At 32.3% G+C, this 15,662-nt stretch overlaps 1 protein-coding gene across 16 annotated transcripts in view; it reads left to right on the forward strand.

The window, feature by feature from the left end:
* The window catches only part of CSPP1 (centrosome and spindle pole associated protein 1), an 86,174-nt gene that overhangs the window by 13,583 nt on the left and 56,929 nt on the right, over nucleotides 1-15,662 (forward strand). For 6 of the 16 annotated variants that reach the window (XM_045507087.2, XM_074355094.1, XM_074355086.1 and 3 more), the window contains exons 4-8: nucleotides 1,762-1,865; nucleotides 2,613-2,636; nucleotides 6,063-6,143; nucleotides 7,427-7,525; nucleotides 8,260-8,699. In XM_045507087.2, the coding sequence (XP_045363043.1) occupies nucleotides 1,762-1,865; nucleotides 2,613-2,636; nucleotides 6,063-6,143; nucleotides 7,427-7,525; nucleotides 8,260-8,699 (748 nt within the window). The remainder of the gene's footprint in view (nucleotides 1-1,761; nucleotides 1,866-2,612; nucleotides 2,637-6,062; nucleotides 6,144-7,426; nucleotides 7,526-8,259; nucleotides 8,700-15,662) is intronic. The other 10 variants (XM_074355091.1, XM_074355093.1, XM_074355097.1 and 7 more) reach the window with 5 other exon arrangements.

Below are 15,662 nucleotides of genomic sequence, written 5' to 3' on the forward strand. Positions count from 1 at the left end.
CAGGCATTCATTCATATGCTCATTTACACATTTATTCAGTGGACATTTTTTGGCTATCAGTTTTGTGCCAGGCATTATAAAATTGAATAAAGCATGGACCTTGCCTTCATTGATTTTATAGTTTAATTTCATATGTGATATTCCATTCTGTGTGTGAGAATCAACACTATTTTTCTCCATAGGCTTAAATTCTGCATCTTTAAAAATAAGATTTTTAACTTCCTTTGTGAGGAAAGAATGCCTTTCTAGGATGATTTAAAGTCCCAAGCATATAGAATGCTTTAGATTCTTTTGAAGGAGAGTTGGGAGCATGAGTGAGAGGTGTCCCTGAGGAACCCTCTGTTGTACTCTCTGTCATTAGGGGTTAAGTAGGCCAGAAGTGTTATCAGGAGAATTCAGGTGTTCATGGTGGAAAAGGGAATTTATTATTACACAAAAATCAGTAGCCACCCATTTATATTTATACTTTCTGAAATATTTTAGTGATGTAATAAAGCAGTGATATGGCACTTTCATAAGTTCCCATCATTTAGGTACATTGTGAGGAATAAGGCTCAAAAAATGGTGATATCCTTATTGGTTTATTACCTATAGTCAGTTGTTTCATCTATATTTTTTGTAGCTGACTCTCTAAGGAAACTTTATTTTGTTTAGAAATAATTTTTTATACTGTAGTATTGCACAGTAGGACTGAAAAAAGGAAGAGGGGCTTCAGAAGTCGAAATACTTACCTCTGTGCTTCTTGACATAGTATTTTACTATTAAAATATTCAAAAAGTATATACTTTGATTTTAACAGTTTTATTGAGATATAATTTACATACCATAAAATTTACCCATTTAAATTGTACAACTCAGTGGTTTTCAGTATATTTACAAGTTGTGCAGCCATCACTGTTGTCATCACCCGAAAATGTGATTTGATTTGTGGAGTCTTGAGTAAGGAAACCTTACCCAAAATGGAAGTTTTTCTTAAAAAATTAAGATTATTTTACATAGTTTCTGTTTGGGATGATGCAAAAACTCTGGAAATGGATAGTGGCGGTGGTTGCACAACATTTTGAATGTCCTTAATGCCAGTGAATTGTATGCTTAAAAATGGTTAAAATAGGAAATTTAATATTTGTATATTTTATCACAATAAAAATTAATATTCATTTATATGACATCAGAATTGGTAGCTTAACTTTAAAAGTTTTTGGAAATTTCAGCCTATAAGCCATGCATGGCCCTGATAATTTTTTTTAAAACATGTTATGACAAGATAGATATTAAAAAAATCACATTATTTTCACAGATTTAAAAACAGACATTAAAATTGTTTTAGGTATTTTAAGAGAAATTTTAGTAGAACTAAGTGAAGAAGTAAAGGTAATTGACTTTAATTTTACTTTCTTTCAAAACGCAAAATGCCAAACAATGCAGAACCATTTATCGAAAGGGAGAAGTAAATATAATACACGCCTATCTGTTTATACATGTATAAAAAGTCTCTGTAAGAAGACACAGATACAGTAATGTTGGTTGTTCTGGGCAGGAGAACTGGGTGGCTGGGATTCATGGGTGGGGGGGGATATTTTCCATTATGTGAATATATTACATGTTGAAACAGTTCAAATAAAAAATTTATTGCCCTGATCCAAGTCTCAGAATCAACATGACTGTGTTCCTTCCTACTGTGGTTCGTTACAGGAGATTGTACTGAAATTGAGATTGGTTTGAAAATGAGCTATGTTGCTTAAGAAGTTGTTTTCTTTGTAGGAATTGATTATGGATTAAGTTTACCACTTGGGGAAGACTATGAACGGAAGAAACATAAACTGAAAGAAGAATTGCGGCAAGATTATAGACGCTATCTTACTCAGGTAATGAGTTCTACTAATTAGTTTGGTTTTATGCTTCAGAATTTACCTCCTGAGTTTGTTTTCCTAAGGTTTTAGTCATATGCATTAGGTTTTAGGCTTTTAATGGTATCTAGCAATGGGGTATTGTAATTAATTGACATATATGGCATCTATCAATGCCATATAGATAGAGAAAAAAATGATGCTGAGAGTCGGTGCCAGGGAATAACACAGACTCTTGACCTTTGAAGTGGGGCAGTGGGTTCTAATTTCAAATGAGATTTTAACTTCTGGTGGTTTGTGTTTTCTATAAAGTTGTCATGGTTTAAAATAGCCCAGTTATGATTTCTTACTACTCTACTCCCCTCAGCCGTATATTAAAAGGACATGTGGAGTTCTAGTTGCTAATTATTTTCCTGTGAGCTAAGTTTATAAAACTTCATTTAGCGTATTTACATAACCACCAAAGTCTTTGCTTTATGATTTAATGTGGTTACTTAGAGAAACTCTTGTTTTAAGTATATTTTTAAAATTATAATAGTTAAGCTAATGATTTATTGTAAATTTTAAAATGCAGTTTACTTATTAGGTTATAAATTTATTTTAAACAGTCATCATGTTTCTAGTCACCCCAAGATATTCTATAGTTATTTTACTACTTTATAATGTTTATTCCAAATGTTTAAATGGTCTCTAATTCTGATTTGCACATGGAAAGAAAGAACTTCGAATACATTTTATCAATGATTTGTTTCCCTTGACTTTTAGGGTATTACACAAGCAAAAAAAAAGGTAGGGTTGCCTGCAAACTGTTCTTCTTTAATTTTTTTTGTTTGTTTTAGGTGTAGTGGCTTGTAATCATTTGCATTTTTGATTGTTACTCTCAAACTAATAAGAAAAGTAGCTTCATTTTATGGTTCAGAGACTTTTGAATGGTACCGTTTTGTATCCTTGCTTTTAGCAAAATGACCATCTATATGAGTTTCCATAGATACAGTCAAGCATTCTTTTTGATTCCTGCTTTGCATTTGTTTTTGTTACTTTCTTATGCATCCTTCAGAAATATTCTGCAGCTGTTGTAAATCCATTTGTTTTCACCATGCCAGCTTTTGTTCTTTAAAATAATTATAATTATGCTAATCACAGTAAGATTAGTAAAATACTAGAATATTCAAGATATTCTAAGATATTTTTGCACTGTGTGTTGTCAGTTTGGATTACTTGATATTTTTGCACCCAAACCTGTGGATTACATTTGTAAATTTATATTGGAGAACAAAGAGAAACAGTTAAAATTATAAAACTGTTTCTAAAAAGAATCCCACACATCCATTCATCATTCAACCAACACTTTTTTAAACACTTATCATGAAGATGAATCCAGTATGAATCCTGTCTTCAAGGGGCTTAGAATTGAGAATCTAGTTGTAGAAATAACATTCATACAATTCAGAAAGTGATAACTCTAACAGGACAGACATAATGCTCTGGAAAGACCTCAGGGTCTAATTTTGTAAGACATAGGATAGGTAGAATTTGGATATTCTGGAATGTGAATTGGGGAGAGGAGGCTTTTCAGATAGAGAGCAGTAGAATGAAGAAGGATTTGGAGGGCAGACCAGCTGTGTATGAATGAGATAGATTAGGTTTACCAGCCTAACTGAGTTACAGTAGATTTTTTTGAGAGTAGTAAGAAATAATGTAGATAGGTAGGATAGGATCAGATTAGAAGGCAGCAGATTTTTAACTTGATATGTGTAATCAGCATTGGTGACCCATTATACCCCCTTACACAGCTTGTGAGGAGCTTGATAAATTTGCTTTAGGCCAGCTGGTTCTGTGTGTTAGACACTCTTATCTTTTTGTCTTAAATTAATGCTACGGATTTTTAAGGGATCTCCTTGTACTAACTCTCAGTCCATTCCAATGCTGCTTTCCAGAATGATCCTGTCCCTTACCAATTTAAATACTTCAGTGTCTTCTCAGTGCCTTCAGGGTAAAAATCCAAATCCCTTAGCATGACGCATGAAGCCTTTCATAGTCCAGACCGCTTCGCTGGCCTTGTACTTCATTACCACCCCTTCCCCGCTGCTCATTACTGGGTGGGGTTTTCCTCTAGGATCTGTCATGTTCACTTATGGACTTCACAGTACTTTATAGATACAAGGTTTTAGAAAAGAATGGAGGTGGCAGGTATAAGAAGAAATTGCCTTTTATGAAAGAGAAAGAATCAAGGAGCACAAATCTTTAAATACAAAGGGATGTGAAAGAGTTTTTGGTGTTGGATTATCAAGAATATAGTTGTGGTGGAGGAACAAAAGTTCCTTAATATGAAAAAGACAATTTTTGAGAAGGTGGGAGTGAACAGGAGAGCAGGCGAAAAAGAAAATTATGTAGGATATTGGGAGGTGGCTGCAGTGGCTTCTTTGACCCCTGGAATATATAGTTTCCAAGTTCCATTCTTTCTGGATTTCTTGTGACTTCCAGACTTTTGGGTTGTATGGACATTTAAATAAAAAAATAATCAAATCTTAGAATTTTGCCAAGGAGAGCTACTAAAACAAACAACTACTATCTTCTTTCTAGTTTTTAAAATAAAAGACACTTGACCATCTAACACAAAAAGGACATATTCTCAGAACTGATTCTTTTTAAGGAGTCAGTAAATTTGTATTTCCAGCCCAGACCTCTCTCCTGAATCTCAAACTCTTCTAGTTGGCAGCCTGTTTGACATTTTCACTTAGAAATCATGTGGGTATCCTGTGTTAAACATGTATAAAGGGAACTCCAGGTTTCTGTTCTTCCCACTCCCATTTCCCAGAAGCTATACTGCCTGTAGTCTGGTCTTTTCTTTTTTTTTTGTCACAGCACTTACCACCTTTTAACATACCATATAATTACTCTTCATTATGTTTATTATTTCCTGTCAGTTTCCCCTGTTGGAATATAAGCTTCAGGAAGGCAAGGATATTTTATTTTCTTCACTGATGAGTCCCAGGTGTACCAATCTGTTTGGATGTACTAGGCACTCTATATTTATTAAATGAATGAATGAATGACTGAAATTCAGCTTTTTGAAAAACTATATTGTCTTTTTTTTTTTTTTCCCCATTTTGTTGAAACTTACAAACATCTTCCTGGACCTGCGTTGGGAGTGAGGAATTGTCCGACGGAGTTAGGATGTTGTATCTCTGTCTTCCTAGGGTTGAAACTCTGTTTTTTGGTACATATATAACTCTAAAAAATGACTAGGTTTATAGTTTACGTTGGTATATGGGGGTTATTAATCAGTTTTATTAATTACTTTGTTCCTATAAGGTTTTGAGTGTAACTCTTTTATAGTACATTATATTGTAGCTGTTTCCATGTTTATTTCTCTAACTGAATTGTAAATCTCTCAGATATAGGGAATATATGCTGACTTTATCTCCCTACCACCTATAAAAGTAACTAGAAAGCATTAGATGAATGATAATTACTTGTTTCATGAATAAATAAAAGGCATGGAACTAGACAGGCTAATAAGTATTGATTGATTTAATCCTCGGAACCTAATGCTGCAGGTGTGATTATTCCTGTTTTGCAAAGAAACAGAGGCAGAGAAGTATATAATTCTCCAGATTATATAACTGCTACGTAACAGTACCAGAAAGTTGGATGTTATGTGTATTTTTTACAAATCCCTTGTGTTTGTTTTATAGTGTTCAAAGAGATTTTTACATTTTTTTTAGCCTCCTTGATCCTTATTCCGGCTTTGATAAGGCAGAGCAGATACCATTCTCATTTTATGGAAGAAGAAAAGTCTGAGTCAGGAAGGTTAAGTGACTAGCTTAATGTTGTGTAACTGAGAAGTGTTGGGACTGGTTCTAGAGCCTAGGTCTTTTAATTCCTGGTCTAATGCTCTGTCTGCTACACTGCATTACCTAAATGCTTAATGAACAAGAACGGAGAGACACATAAAGAAACAGTGTTCATAGTTTATATTTTCTGGCATTTAAATAGTTATCCACTTGTATAATTGCAAGGAAATTAGAAAATTCTGTTTTTTCCAGTTACTTTCTGTATGGTCTCTATACATTTGTGGTTTCTATCTTCATCTCCATTTCATTCTTTTGCTTTGCATAATGTAATAATTTAGAATGGAATGTAAGGACACATTTATGAAACATTTTATAAAAGCAATTAGGTAATATATTTTTTTAATGTGTATATATACAGAAAAATTTTCTATCCACGAGTGAAACAGATCCATCTGCTCTGGGAGTTTCTCTTCCTATTGGTGAGAGATTATCTGCCAAGGTAGGTGGATAGGAGTAGTTATTGTGAGTAGTTTAATGAGGCATTAAAATCATGAAAGAGCATACTCTTTATTGCAGTGCAAACAGAATAGTACATCATTTCACATACTCGATTTTTTTCAAAATCTGTGGAGTCTCTAGTGCTATTTAAAAAATATTTGTAACCATATAATACGATATATATCTTTAATGTAATGATTAACTGAATATTCAGAATTCATTTTTTCATCATTGGTTTCTAAACTATAAAGCTCATGATATATGACACAATTAATTATCAGTGAGATGAGTGGATGAGAGAGTATACTGAGCTTTTATGTAGGGTGAGAGCTGAGGCTAATGTGTGTTGCTGTCACTCCACATATACATGTACATACTCTTAAGAGGTGGTAGTAATTAAACACTGTACACCTCTTATGGAGAATTAATTCCCAAGCTAGATCAGACATCATGACATAGTATATAAGACAAATGGACAGTAAGTTTCAAAAGACAACCTAGCTTCTTTTAATATTTTTTTAGATTGTGTCATTGTCATTGAAGGTATTAGATCTCAAGAGTGTTTCCTAATGCAACATTTGTGTTTCAACAGAACATTTACTTTATATTTTTAGTTCCTATGATAATTTTACCTTCTTGTGTTTAAAATATAACAGGGATCCTTCTTTAAACTTGGGAAAGAAATGGTTAGAAGCAGGTCTTTTGGGAGTGAGGTAGAGGGATGGGGGTTGAAGGCAAGAGATGTCCCTGAGAAAGAAAGTAGGAAAGTAAGCTGGTCAGACATCCTTGGAAACATGCTAATGACAGACCTTCTGGCAAATACGTTCATATACTTACTAGTGGGAGAGATTTATCTATGAATACTTTTGGCAGAATGCACCTGGATTGTCTAGGATTGCTTCTGGTGAACAAACATAGAATCCAGGGACTTACAGGGCGTGGCTTCTAGGAAAGTGTCATCTAAACCAATTAAATACTGGAGTATAAAATGGAGGTGTTTCCTAACCAAAGCAGCTCCCTTACACTAGAGACCTGATGTATTAATCTGGACCTAAGCATGTAGTAAGTCATGTTTTAATGTGGCAAGAATGGACATGGGGAATTGCATCGGTGGTCTCAGACCTCTTCCTGCTTCTCACGGCCTTACAGCTACTTCTATTCTTGAAATTATTGGAACGCTTGATTCTGGGTAAGATCTCTGATTTGTATTATTAGTCTGATGAGACATTAGGTATTTTTTCCTGACACTGAAGTTAACGTTGCTTTTTGGTTTTCTATTTTAAGGAAAGATTGAAACTTGAACGCAACAAAGAATACAATCAATTTCTCAGGGATAAGGAAGAATCTACTGAAAAGTTCAGACAGGTAGAAAAGAGTACTGAGGTAGGTTCTTCTTTTAAAGTAAATCTTTAATATCGCCAGTTGAATATTTTGTACTTACTTGAAAATATTTTTATATTATTAGACTTGGTTTTATATAAATATTTAAAAAGTTAAGCCAAATCGAACCAAACATAGAACATTTAAATACTTAATTTTGTAAATTGTTTTATCTCATATTGAAGAACTTACCCTGCTTTTTAAATTTAACTTCATGAAGGAGATTTAATTTTAGAGATTGGTTTTAAGTGATGTTCGTTTATTTTCTTTTTTTAAGTGTTTTTTTTTAATATTGACAGTTTCTAGCTATATGTATATATATTTATCTTTTTTTATTTCAAATTTAAGAGTGTTACTACTAGGTTACACTAGCCTATGTTACTATTAGGGCAAAATTTACTACCTTCTTTATTCTTTGTGCTGAGAAGTAATTTAATTTGAAATATTTTGAAGCAATATTTAACTGCCAAAATATGCTTAATATCTCCCTAAGATAGTTTATCCTCTTTTTGTAGCAATCCATCCATGTTACTATTGCCTGTTTATTTGGTATATTAAGTTTTATTAAAGGTAGCATTTCCTTGAGGGTTTTTTCCTGAAAATAAGGTATTTCTTATGGGTGATTAAGTCTTAAAGTTGAGATGATAAATAGACTATCATTTGAGAGTTTACTTACCTTTTAAGAAATAGCATCTCTTAAAGGTCTTTCTCTTCTTCTTCTTCTTTTAATTGACCAGCAGAAGAATCAGAGAAATAAAATACCTATTAGCCAGGTTAAACCTGATTTACCTTCACAAATACAGTCATCTCGTGAAAATTCAGAGGGTCCTAGGAAAGATGTCTTAACTCCTTCGGAGGCATATGAAGAGCTGCTAAACCAAAGACGACTGGAAGAGGACAAATATCGACAACTAGATGATGAAATTGAATTAAGGAATAGAAGAATCATTAAAAAAACTAATGAGGAAGTGGGCATTTCCAGTAAAAAACATCAAGGGTTTGCCAGCAAGACTGACATTCCAGATAGAAGATTTCGCAGGTTTAATGAGGATCGTGTTTTTGATAAACAGTTTTATAGCCCAGACCAAGATCCTGAAGTAGGTGAAGAAATGGACGAGAGGTTTAGATATGAAAGTGATTTTGATAGAAGACTTTTGAGAGTGTATACAAATGACAGGTATTTACAACTTCATTTTTATTTTCTTTATTTGCTTAATATTGCTCTTGTTACTCTTTATCATTATGTTAGGGAGAAGCAGTTTCATTTGATTTACGTATTTGATTAATTCTAATATGCTGTCAGTTTTAAGTTGAACCATTTTATGTGCCACTGATGGAACAAAGAAAACACCCAATGGGAAGAAAGGGACCCCATTAAAAGGCTGAGACACTGAAAAGCCACAACCATTATTTAAGAATCAATGGGAAGTAAACTTTCCCACAGAAAAGAAACTTCCATGTCTCAACCTTGGCACTGAGTGGAGGGAGTAAAAAAGAACTTCCCTGAGAATTTGAACTGTAAGCCAGGTCTGATTCAGGTTTTCAGGCTGAATTCATGCTGCCAGTATTGTCCAAAACAACCCTGAGGCGAGAATTCAGAGCTGTCTCAGATTCATAATGCTCCTAGGTGACTGGCAAGAGAAAAATAGCTTCTCTCTGTAATACTTGATTTAAAACCAGGTCGACGGCTATCCCCGTTTCAAATGTTCAAATGTGGGGGAGAAAAACACCTTAAATAGGTGAAATACAGTTTATTCCTTTAATGTTTCTGTGCTCTAAGTATTTTTTTTTATCATTTTTTTTGTTTGTTTTTAAGCTTCTTACTGAGTATTTAAGTGAAATGGCACTACATTTTTTTGATCAGATTTTTAGATGCTTGTCAGTTCCTTTCGATGATAGTTTCTATGAGACTTTTTGTAATTTCTTAACTGCTACAATTGAGTCTTATTTTATTAAGTCGTTTGTCTTAATACTGTAACTGGAGATAGAAATGATTTAGAGACAGGAATATTGTCATTATCTAGTTAACCTGTAGGAGTTAAATCTAAATTTTGAGCAGTTCATGAGACCTGTTTCACTCATTAGTCCAAATAGATTACTTTTTTAGTATTTTAGAAAATTTTCTGAGATGTAATGCTGCATCTTTATTTTTCTAATTATTAATAATCTAAAGCCTTTCAGTTCTTTGTCATCTGCTCTTTATTCTGTAGTTATTATGTCCAGCTCATCCAATCTTTTTAATATTTAGCCTGATCTAGGTAGTTTGAGTGAAGAATTAGAATTTTGCAATGCCAATTGTAGTTTCTCTCTGATTTGGATCTAACTGTACTTCAGAAAATGCTCCAAATTCTATACTGTGTTATATTTGGAAACGTTTAAATCTGAAGGTAGTCAAAGGCTGCCTAAACCAAAAGAAGTCTCAGTTGGGGAAATGCAGGTGTTCTTGAGCTCTTGGTGTACTACCTTATTTGGACATGAAACTTTTTCTTATAATGTCAATTTAACTTTAATGTAATGCATATCTTTTAAGTTTGGAATTTCAGGAAACTTACTATGATGGTTGTTGCTTTGTTTTAATGTATCTTAATCTATTATATTTATAATTAGTCTCTGATAATTTTATATATGAACCTACAAGTGAATTTCAGCCTAATTATTTGAGAACAATCTTATTTTCTTATGTATCCCATAAATGAAATGAACTTTCTATATAACCTTCCCCAAGTAGTAGTTTAAGTATAAAAGATGCAGATGAGTGACAATGATTTCTGTTATATAGTTTAAAGCTTCTTTTATGTGTATAGTTTAAAGTTTTTAACCGTATGTCTTAAAAATGTAAATCATTATTATATATTACTTCCATTTTGTTAATGTGTAAACTCTTACATCTCTAAATGTAAGGTTTTTCACATGTCTATGGCAATGTGAGGTTAAAATTAGATTTCTGTATTTCAGATTTATAGATTTCTTATTTCCAGCAAAAAAAAGATTTCACACTGATCATTAGTTTTTATTTAGCAGGCAGAGTGATTGGTATGAAAAATGACTCTATTTGTTAGTGAAATTTTTGAGACTAAAGAAATACGTAACTTAATTTGGTCTCTTGCTTTAACTATTTATTCTTAAAACAGTTGTGTCTTGGTATCCAAGGGGGATCAATTCCAGGACCCCTCATGGATATCAAAATCTTCTGATGCTCAAGTTTCTTATGTAAAATGGTGTAGTGTTTGCATATAACCTATGCACAACCTCCCTTATACTTTAAAACATCTCTAGTTTACTTATAATATCTAATACAATGTAAGTGCTATATAAATAGTTGGCTTGTGTGTGGCAAATTCAAGTTTTGCTTTTTGGAACTTTCTTGAAATTTTTTCCCCAAATATTTTTGATACGAGATTGGTAGAGTCCATGGATGCAGAACCCCAGATACAGAGACCTGACTATAAGCTATAGTCTTAACCAGAAGTTCTTGACAAAAACATAATTGTAAGTGATTGTGAGGAGTGCAAAATTAATTCTCCTCCAGTCTTCTAAGTTTCCCTTGTTCTCTTTTTTCTTTTAATAGCAAATAATAAATTCTAGTTTTGATTTTTAATAATTTTTTATTTTTACATTTTTGGTCTTAGTTCTTTTCTAATTACCCTATAAACTTTTCCATATACCATTATGTATTTATTAATGAAATATTTTCCCCACCTTAATAATGGGAAAGATACAGCCCAGGAATGATTTTACTTAAACTATCGTTAATCACTGGCATTTTTTTTAAATAGTTAACAAAATGGTTAGTACTTTGCTTGACAGTTGCATTCTGCATGTGTGTAGTTTATTGGTACATATTTACCAATTTAAGTAAATTTATGTTTTAGGAGCTTTCTAAAGTTGAATGTAATAGTGTCTTATAATACTTTGAGATTTATGTGCTTTCAAAAAATATAGTCATCCTAGTTTTTATTATTTATTAACTTGAGCTGTAGGAGTTAATATGTTACCTTATGTTTCACTTTATAACCAGTGTTAATGAGTAAAAGAAGTTTTTAGTCTTAAAAAATGCTGTTTTTTAGTTTTTAATGTGATTAATGCAGTTAGCACTTACATTTTGTTTAACTCTTCATATTTGTTAGTTTGTAATCTTAGTAGTCATCTGACAAAATTCTGAAATTAGAATCTGAGATAGACTGACTCAATAAATTGAGTGCTTGCTCACTTAGTGTAGGACATTTTAATAAGTGTGTGCTTAATCTATAAGATATAAATGAGGAGAAATGGCTTGTTAGAACATGAGCTTCTTAATTTGGCATTACTTTTTTTTCTGACAGTAGTTACTTTTCATTTCTCTTTGGAAGAGCTATTTTCATATTATTTTCCCCACTTTTAAGATGGGATCAATATTAGAAAAACACTGTTACTGAATTAAATATAAAAATCAGGAAAGACCTGAAAATGGTGACCCATAGTTATCAGCTCAGTATTTTTCTTCTAACTTCTATAGTCGAGAATACCCTTAATAGCAGAATTCATTCACATTAGAGAAATTTTTGATAGAAAAACAGATGATGTAACCATTATGAATTAGGTGATTTCTTTTAAGAAAGGAGAAATTTGATTCTCCCTGTGAGTTGTATCAATTGAGGACCAACAGATGGTAAATATTTTATTTTTATAATGCATCATTCTTGATAACATAAATATTGTAAATTTATTCTGAAGTAGTTTTTTTATTCTGTAGTTTAAGGAAAAAGATAAGTTATTTAATATCATTTAGGAGTTGTTCATTCGCATTCAAATTAACTGAAGATACCTGTGGTTTTAAACAACTTGCTTTTCTTCTATAAGAGTAATTTTTTTTTTTTAAGGTAAACACTTGTTAATTTTTAGAGTAAACTTGGCCTCTAGCCTATACCTGGTTTCTTTGGGCATTGAGATTTCAACCTAATTAACTAGAATTATTGACCCGTGTCTTCAAGAAAATAGAGAAAAAAACATTTTCCATTTAACGTAGCTTTAACTCCTTTTTTTGATGGTAGAATGGTAAAACTATTTTACAATTATTTTATTCCCTCAATCAAATTTGATTTGATATATCAAAGGAAATAAATTCTGTCTTTTATGAGGTCTGTCCCTTTCTGAAAGAAAAAAAACAACAACAGTGGATTGAGGTGTTGTAAGTGAACCTTGAGAGCCATAGTATGTTTCGATAGATTTGTTCGGAATCACAGGGATTGTTTTAATGTGCTTCTGGCTCTCAAGCTTTGGTTAAACAGAATGGGCTTCTCAAGACAAATTGGCTCTAAACTGAACTGTTGGACTTTGACCAGAATCAGGCTGTTCTTAGATGCTTAGTGAATTCATTACTTGTGAGTATTATCATCTGTCAGTCGCCCCTTAATGCTGAGAGGACTGAAGAGGGAGATAGAAATGGTAAAACCACTGCTGGCTCTCAGCAGTTCCTGTCTTCAGAGAGGACTTCATTTGCTTCAGTAAAATTTCTAAAATGAATTCTAAGACCAGCATAAAAGGAGTTAAAATGAACTAACCAGGACAGTTAAGAGTGATTAAATGCTAAAATTATTAGAAATATGAAAGAAAGTTCAATAGATGAAGGAAATTCCATTACAATTATAGGGACATTTTAATAGAAAACAAGATCGTTAACTTTCCAAACTACAGTTTGACTTCACAGCTTGTTAGGTTCCCTTCTAGGTTTTTTTGTTTGTTTGCTGTTGTTTTTTAAGGTATTAAATTAGTAACTTAAAAATATTTATGAATCTCTATTTGTAAGTAGTAATTTTTTCCTTGATTTAACAAAATCATATCAGTCATTTCATAAAATTAAATAGGATGTCTTAAGATTTTATTTCATCCTTTTTAGTGAAATGCATGTTTTTTGGTTTTGTTCTTTTTTGGCTTTTTAAACATTTCTGTCTTGATTTTATTGTGAACGTAAGTGACAGAGGGGGCTTTTATAATTTTATTAATGACTTTTTTCTTTACTGAAAGGGTATATACCTTAAAGTATCTTTTGTATGATGTATTCATTAGGAAATTTTGTGATTTTACTATAGAATTTAGCAAAGAGATCTTGACTTTATAAATACATAAAATCATTTCTTAAATTTCTTTAATTTAGAATGAACTTTGAAAATGACCTTCTGTGCTTATAATGCTTCCTTTATTAAGATATATCTATATATACTGAAGAACCTATAAAACTGTGTAGATTCTTTGGGTATAGCATACTTTGGGTACAGCTGTATGAAGGTAAGTTAGAATTGCAAGTCCAAATGTTGTCTTTAGATAACTGAAAATATAAGAAGCCACAAACTCTTCGATAAATTTTAGAATTTTTGTTTGAGTAAGCTTTAATTCTGGTTAGTTCTGATTTAATCCCAAGTTATGTTTTTAAAAATGTATAACTTTAAATGTGTCTGTATTTGAAAACTTTCATTGGTATAAGCACCACTTTATCATATTAACAAATTCACTTTTGTCTGTTGTGTCATGGGTTTGCAAGACCATCCCCAGTTTTGGTGATTTGCTGGGACTCATAGGACTTTGTTCAGATAGTTATGTTCATAGCTGTGATTTATTAACATTGAAAAAATACAAAGTAAAATCAGCAAAGAAAAAAGGTGCATGGGACAAAGTCTGAAGAAAACCAGGCACAAGCTTCTAAGAGTCCCCTGCCTGTGGGGTAGCACAGGAAATGCTTAATTCCTCTAGTATTGAATTGTGACAAAATGGGTGAAGTGTTGTCTACCAGAAAAGCACGTTAGAAACTCAGGGTCCACTGCTTTTGTTGGCTGTTTTATTGGGCTGGTCACATAGGCACCCTTTTCCTGTGTGTACCAAAATTCTGGACTCCCTGAAGGAGAGCAGGTGTTCAGCAGAAACTATATTGTTTGTACAGTTTAGGCACAGTGGACCACTTTTATCAGTTCTGAGAATGGTAGACTCTTCCCAAAATCCATGTTCCCAGGTGCCAGCTAAGGGCCAACCTTGCAAACAGGTCTTCCTAAGGGTAAACAGTCTCAGGCTTGCTCTGTTTACTCTTTTCTGCAAATGTGTTTTTATATAGATCCAGTATAATGAACTCTGGTTGCCTGGAATTTTTAATTACAAATTTGAATTTGAGTTTATATTTACCTGTTCCTTAAGTGATAGAAATAAGGAATGTCACTAAACTGATATGTCATTTTAAAGGAGAGATTTGAGCATTTAGGTGTTAGATATAAAAATCAGCTGTGTTTTGATAAGTTGAAATAAATTTGAAATTCTTTTTTGAAAGGGACTGGGGAGAGTTCTGTAATTTTAGATACGGGTAAAAAATGGAAGCCATTTATTTGCTATGCTGCAGGTCATACATTATTATTTATTTGTCGTGCTGCAGGTCATACATTATTAAGGTTACAGTTTCAGGTAGTCTTTTGTCTGCAGATGATATTGACAACGTATGATGAAGACAGAGAAAATTTTATATGCTGGATCTGTGGAGAGTGATAAGTTCCTTTTCTTCTAAAAATTGCCATTTTTCCTGTGATAATGAAATTCACCTAAAATATTGAATAATACTTTAACAGCCTTTTTTTGTTCAACTAACGATCCTCATGAGAGACAATATAGTTTGTTAACTCAATAGCCATGCAAAGAAATATGAGTTAGGAAATGCTGATTTTCATGAGTAGTGATAAATGTTGGTATAAAAAGTTCATGTTGGTTTCTCTGGTATGAGAAATTAAGCTTAAAGAAATCTATGTTTGCCAAGTGGAAAAAAGAGATTAATTGAAAAACATTTTAAAAATATTTTCTGAAAAGGATTCTTAAGAAGAAAATAAAAAACATTCTAATCTTTCTTTTTGTTGTTCATGACCTTTTGAATAAAGTGAACTAATTATTTGCTACCCGTGCATCAGCCTATTTGTGTATAATGTTTTCTGTTTGCCTATTGCTAATGTTTAGTATTTCATGTGATTTACAGTGTTAGCAAATGTTGTGCCTTGCTCCATTTGATTTAATTTAATGGTAAGATTGCTGCTGTATTTTTAAGTTAAAAAGATTTGTATATGTACTGAAATAATTCCCACAATCTATGAATTTTGATTAAAATTGATCTCATTTTGAAATTTGACTATTATCT

Source organism: Camelus bactrianus, chromosome 29 (genome assembly GCF_048773025.1).
Source record: "Camelus bactrianus isolate YW-2024 breed Bactrian camel chromosome 29, ASM4877302v1, whole genome shotgun sequence".
Lineage (NCBI taxonomy): Eukaryota > Metazoa > Chordata > Mammalia > Artiodactyla > Camelidae > Camelus > Camelus bactrianus.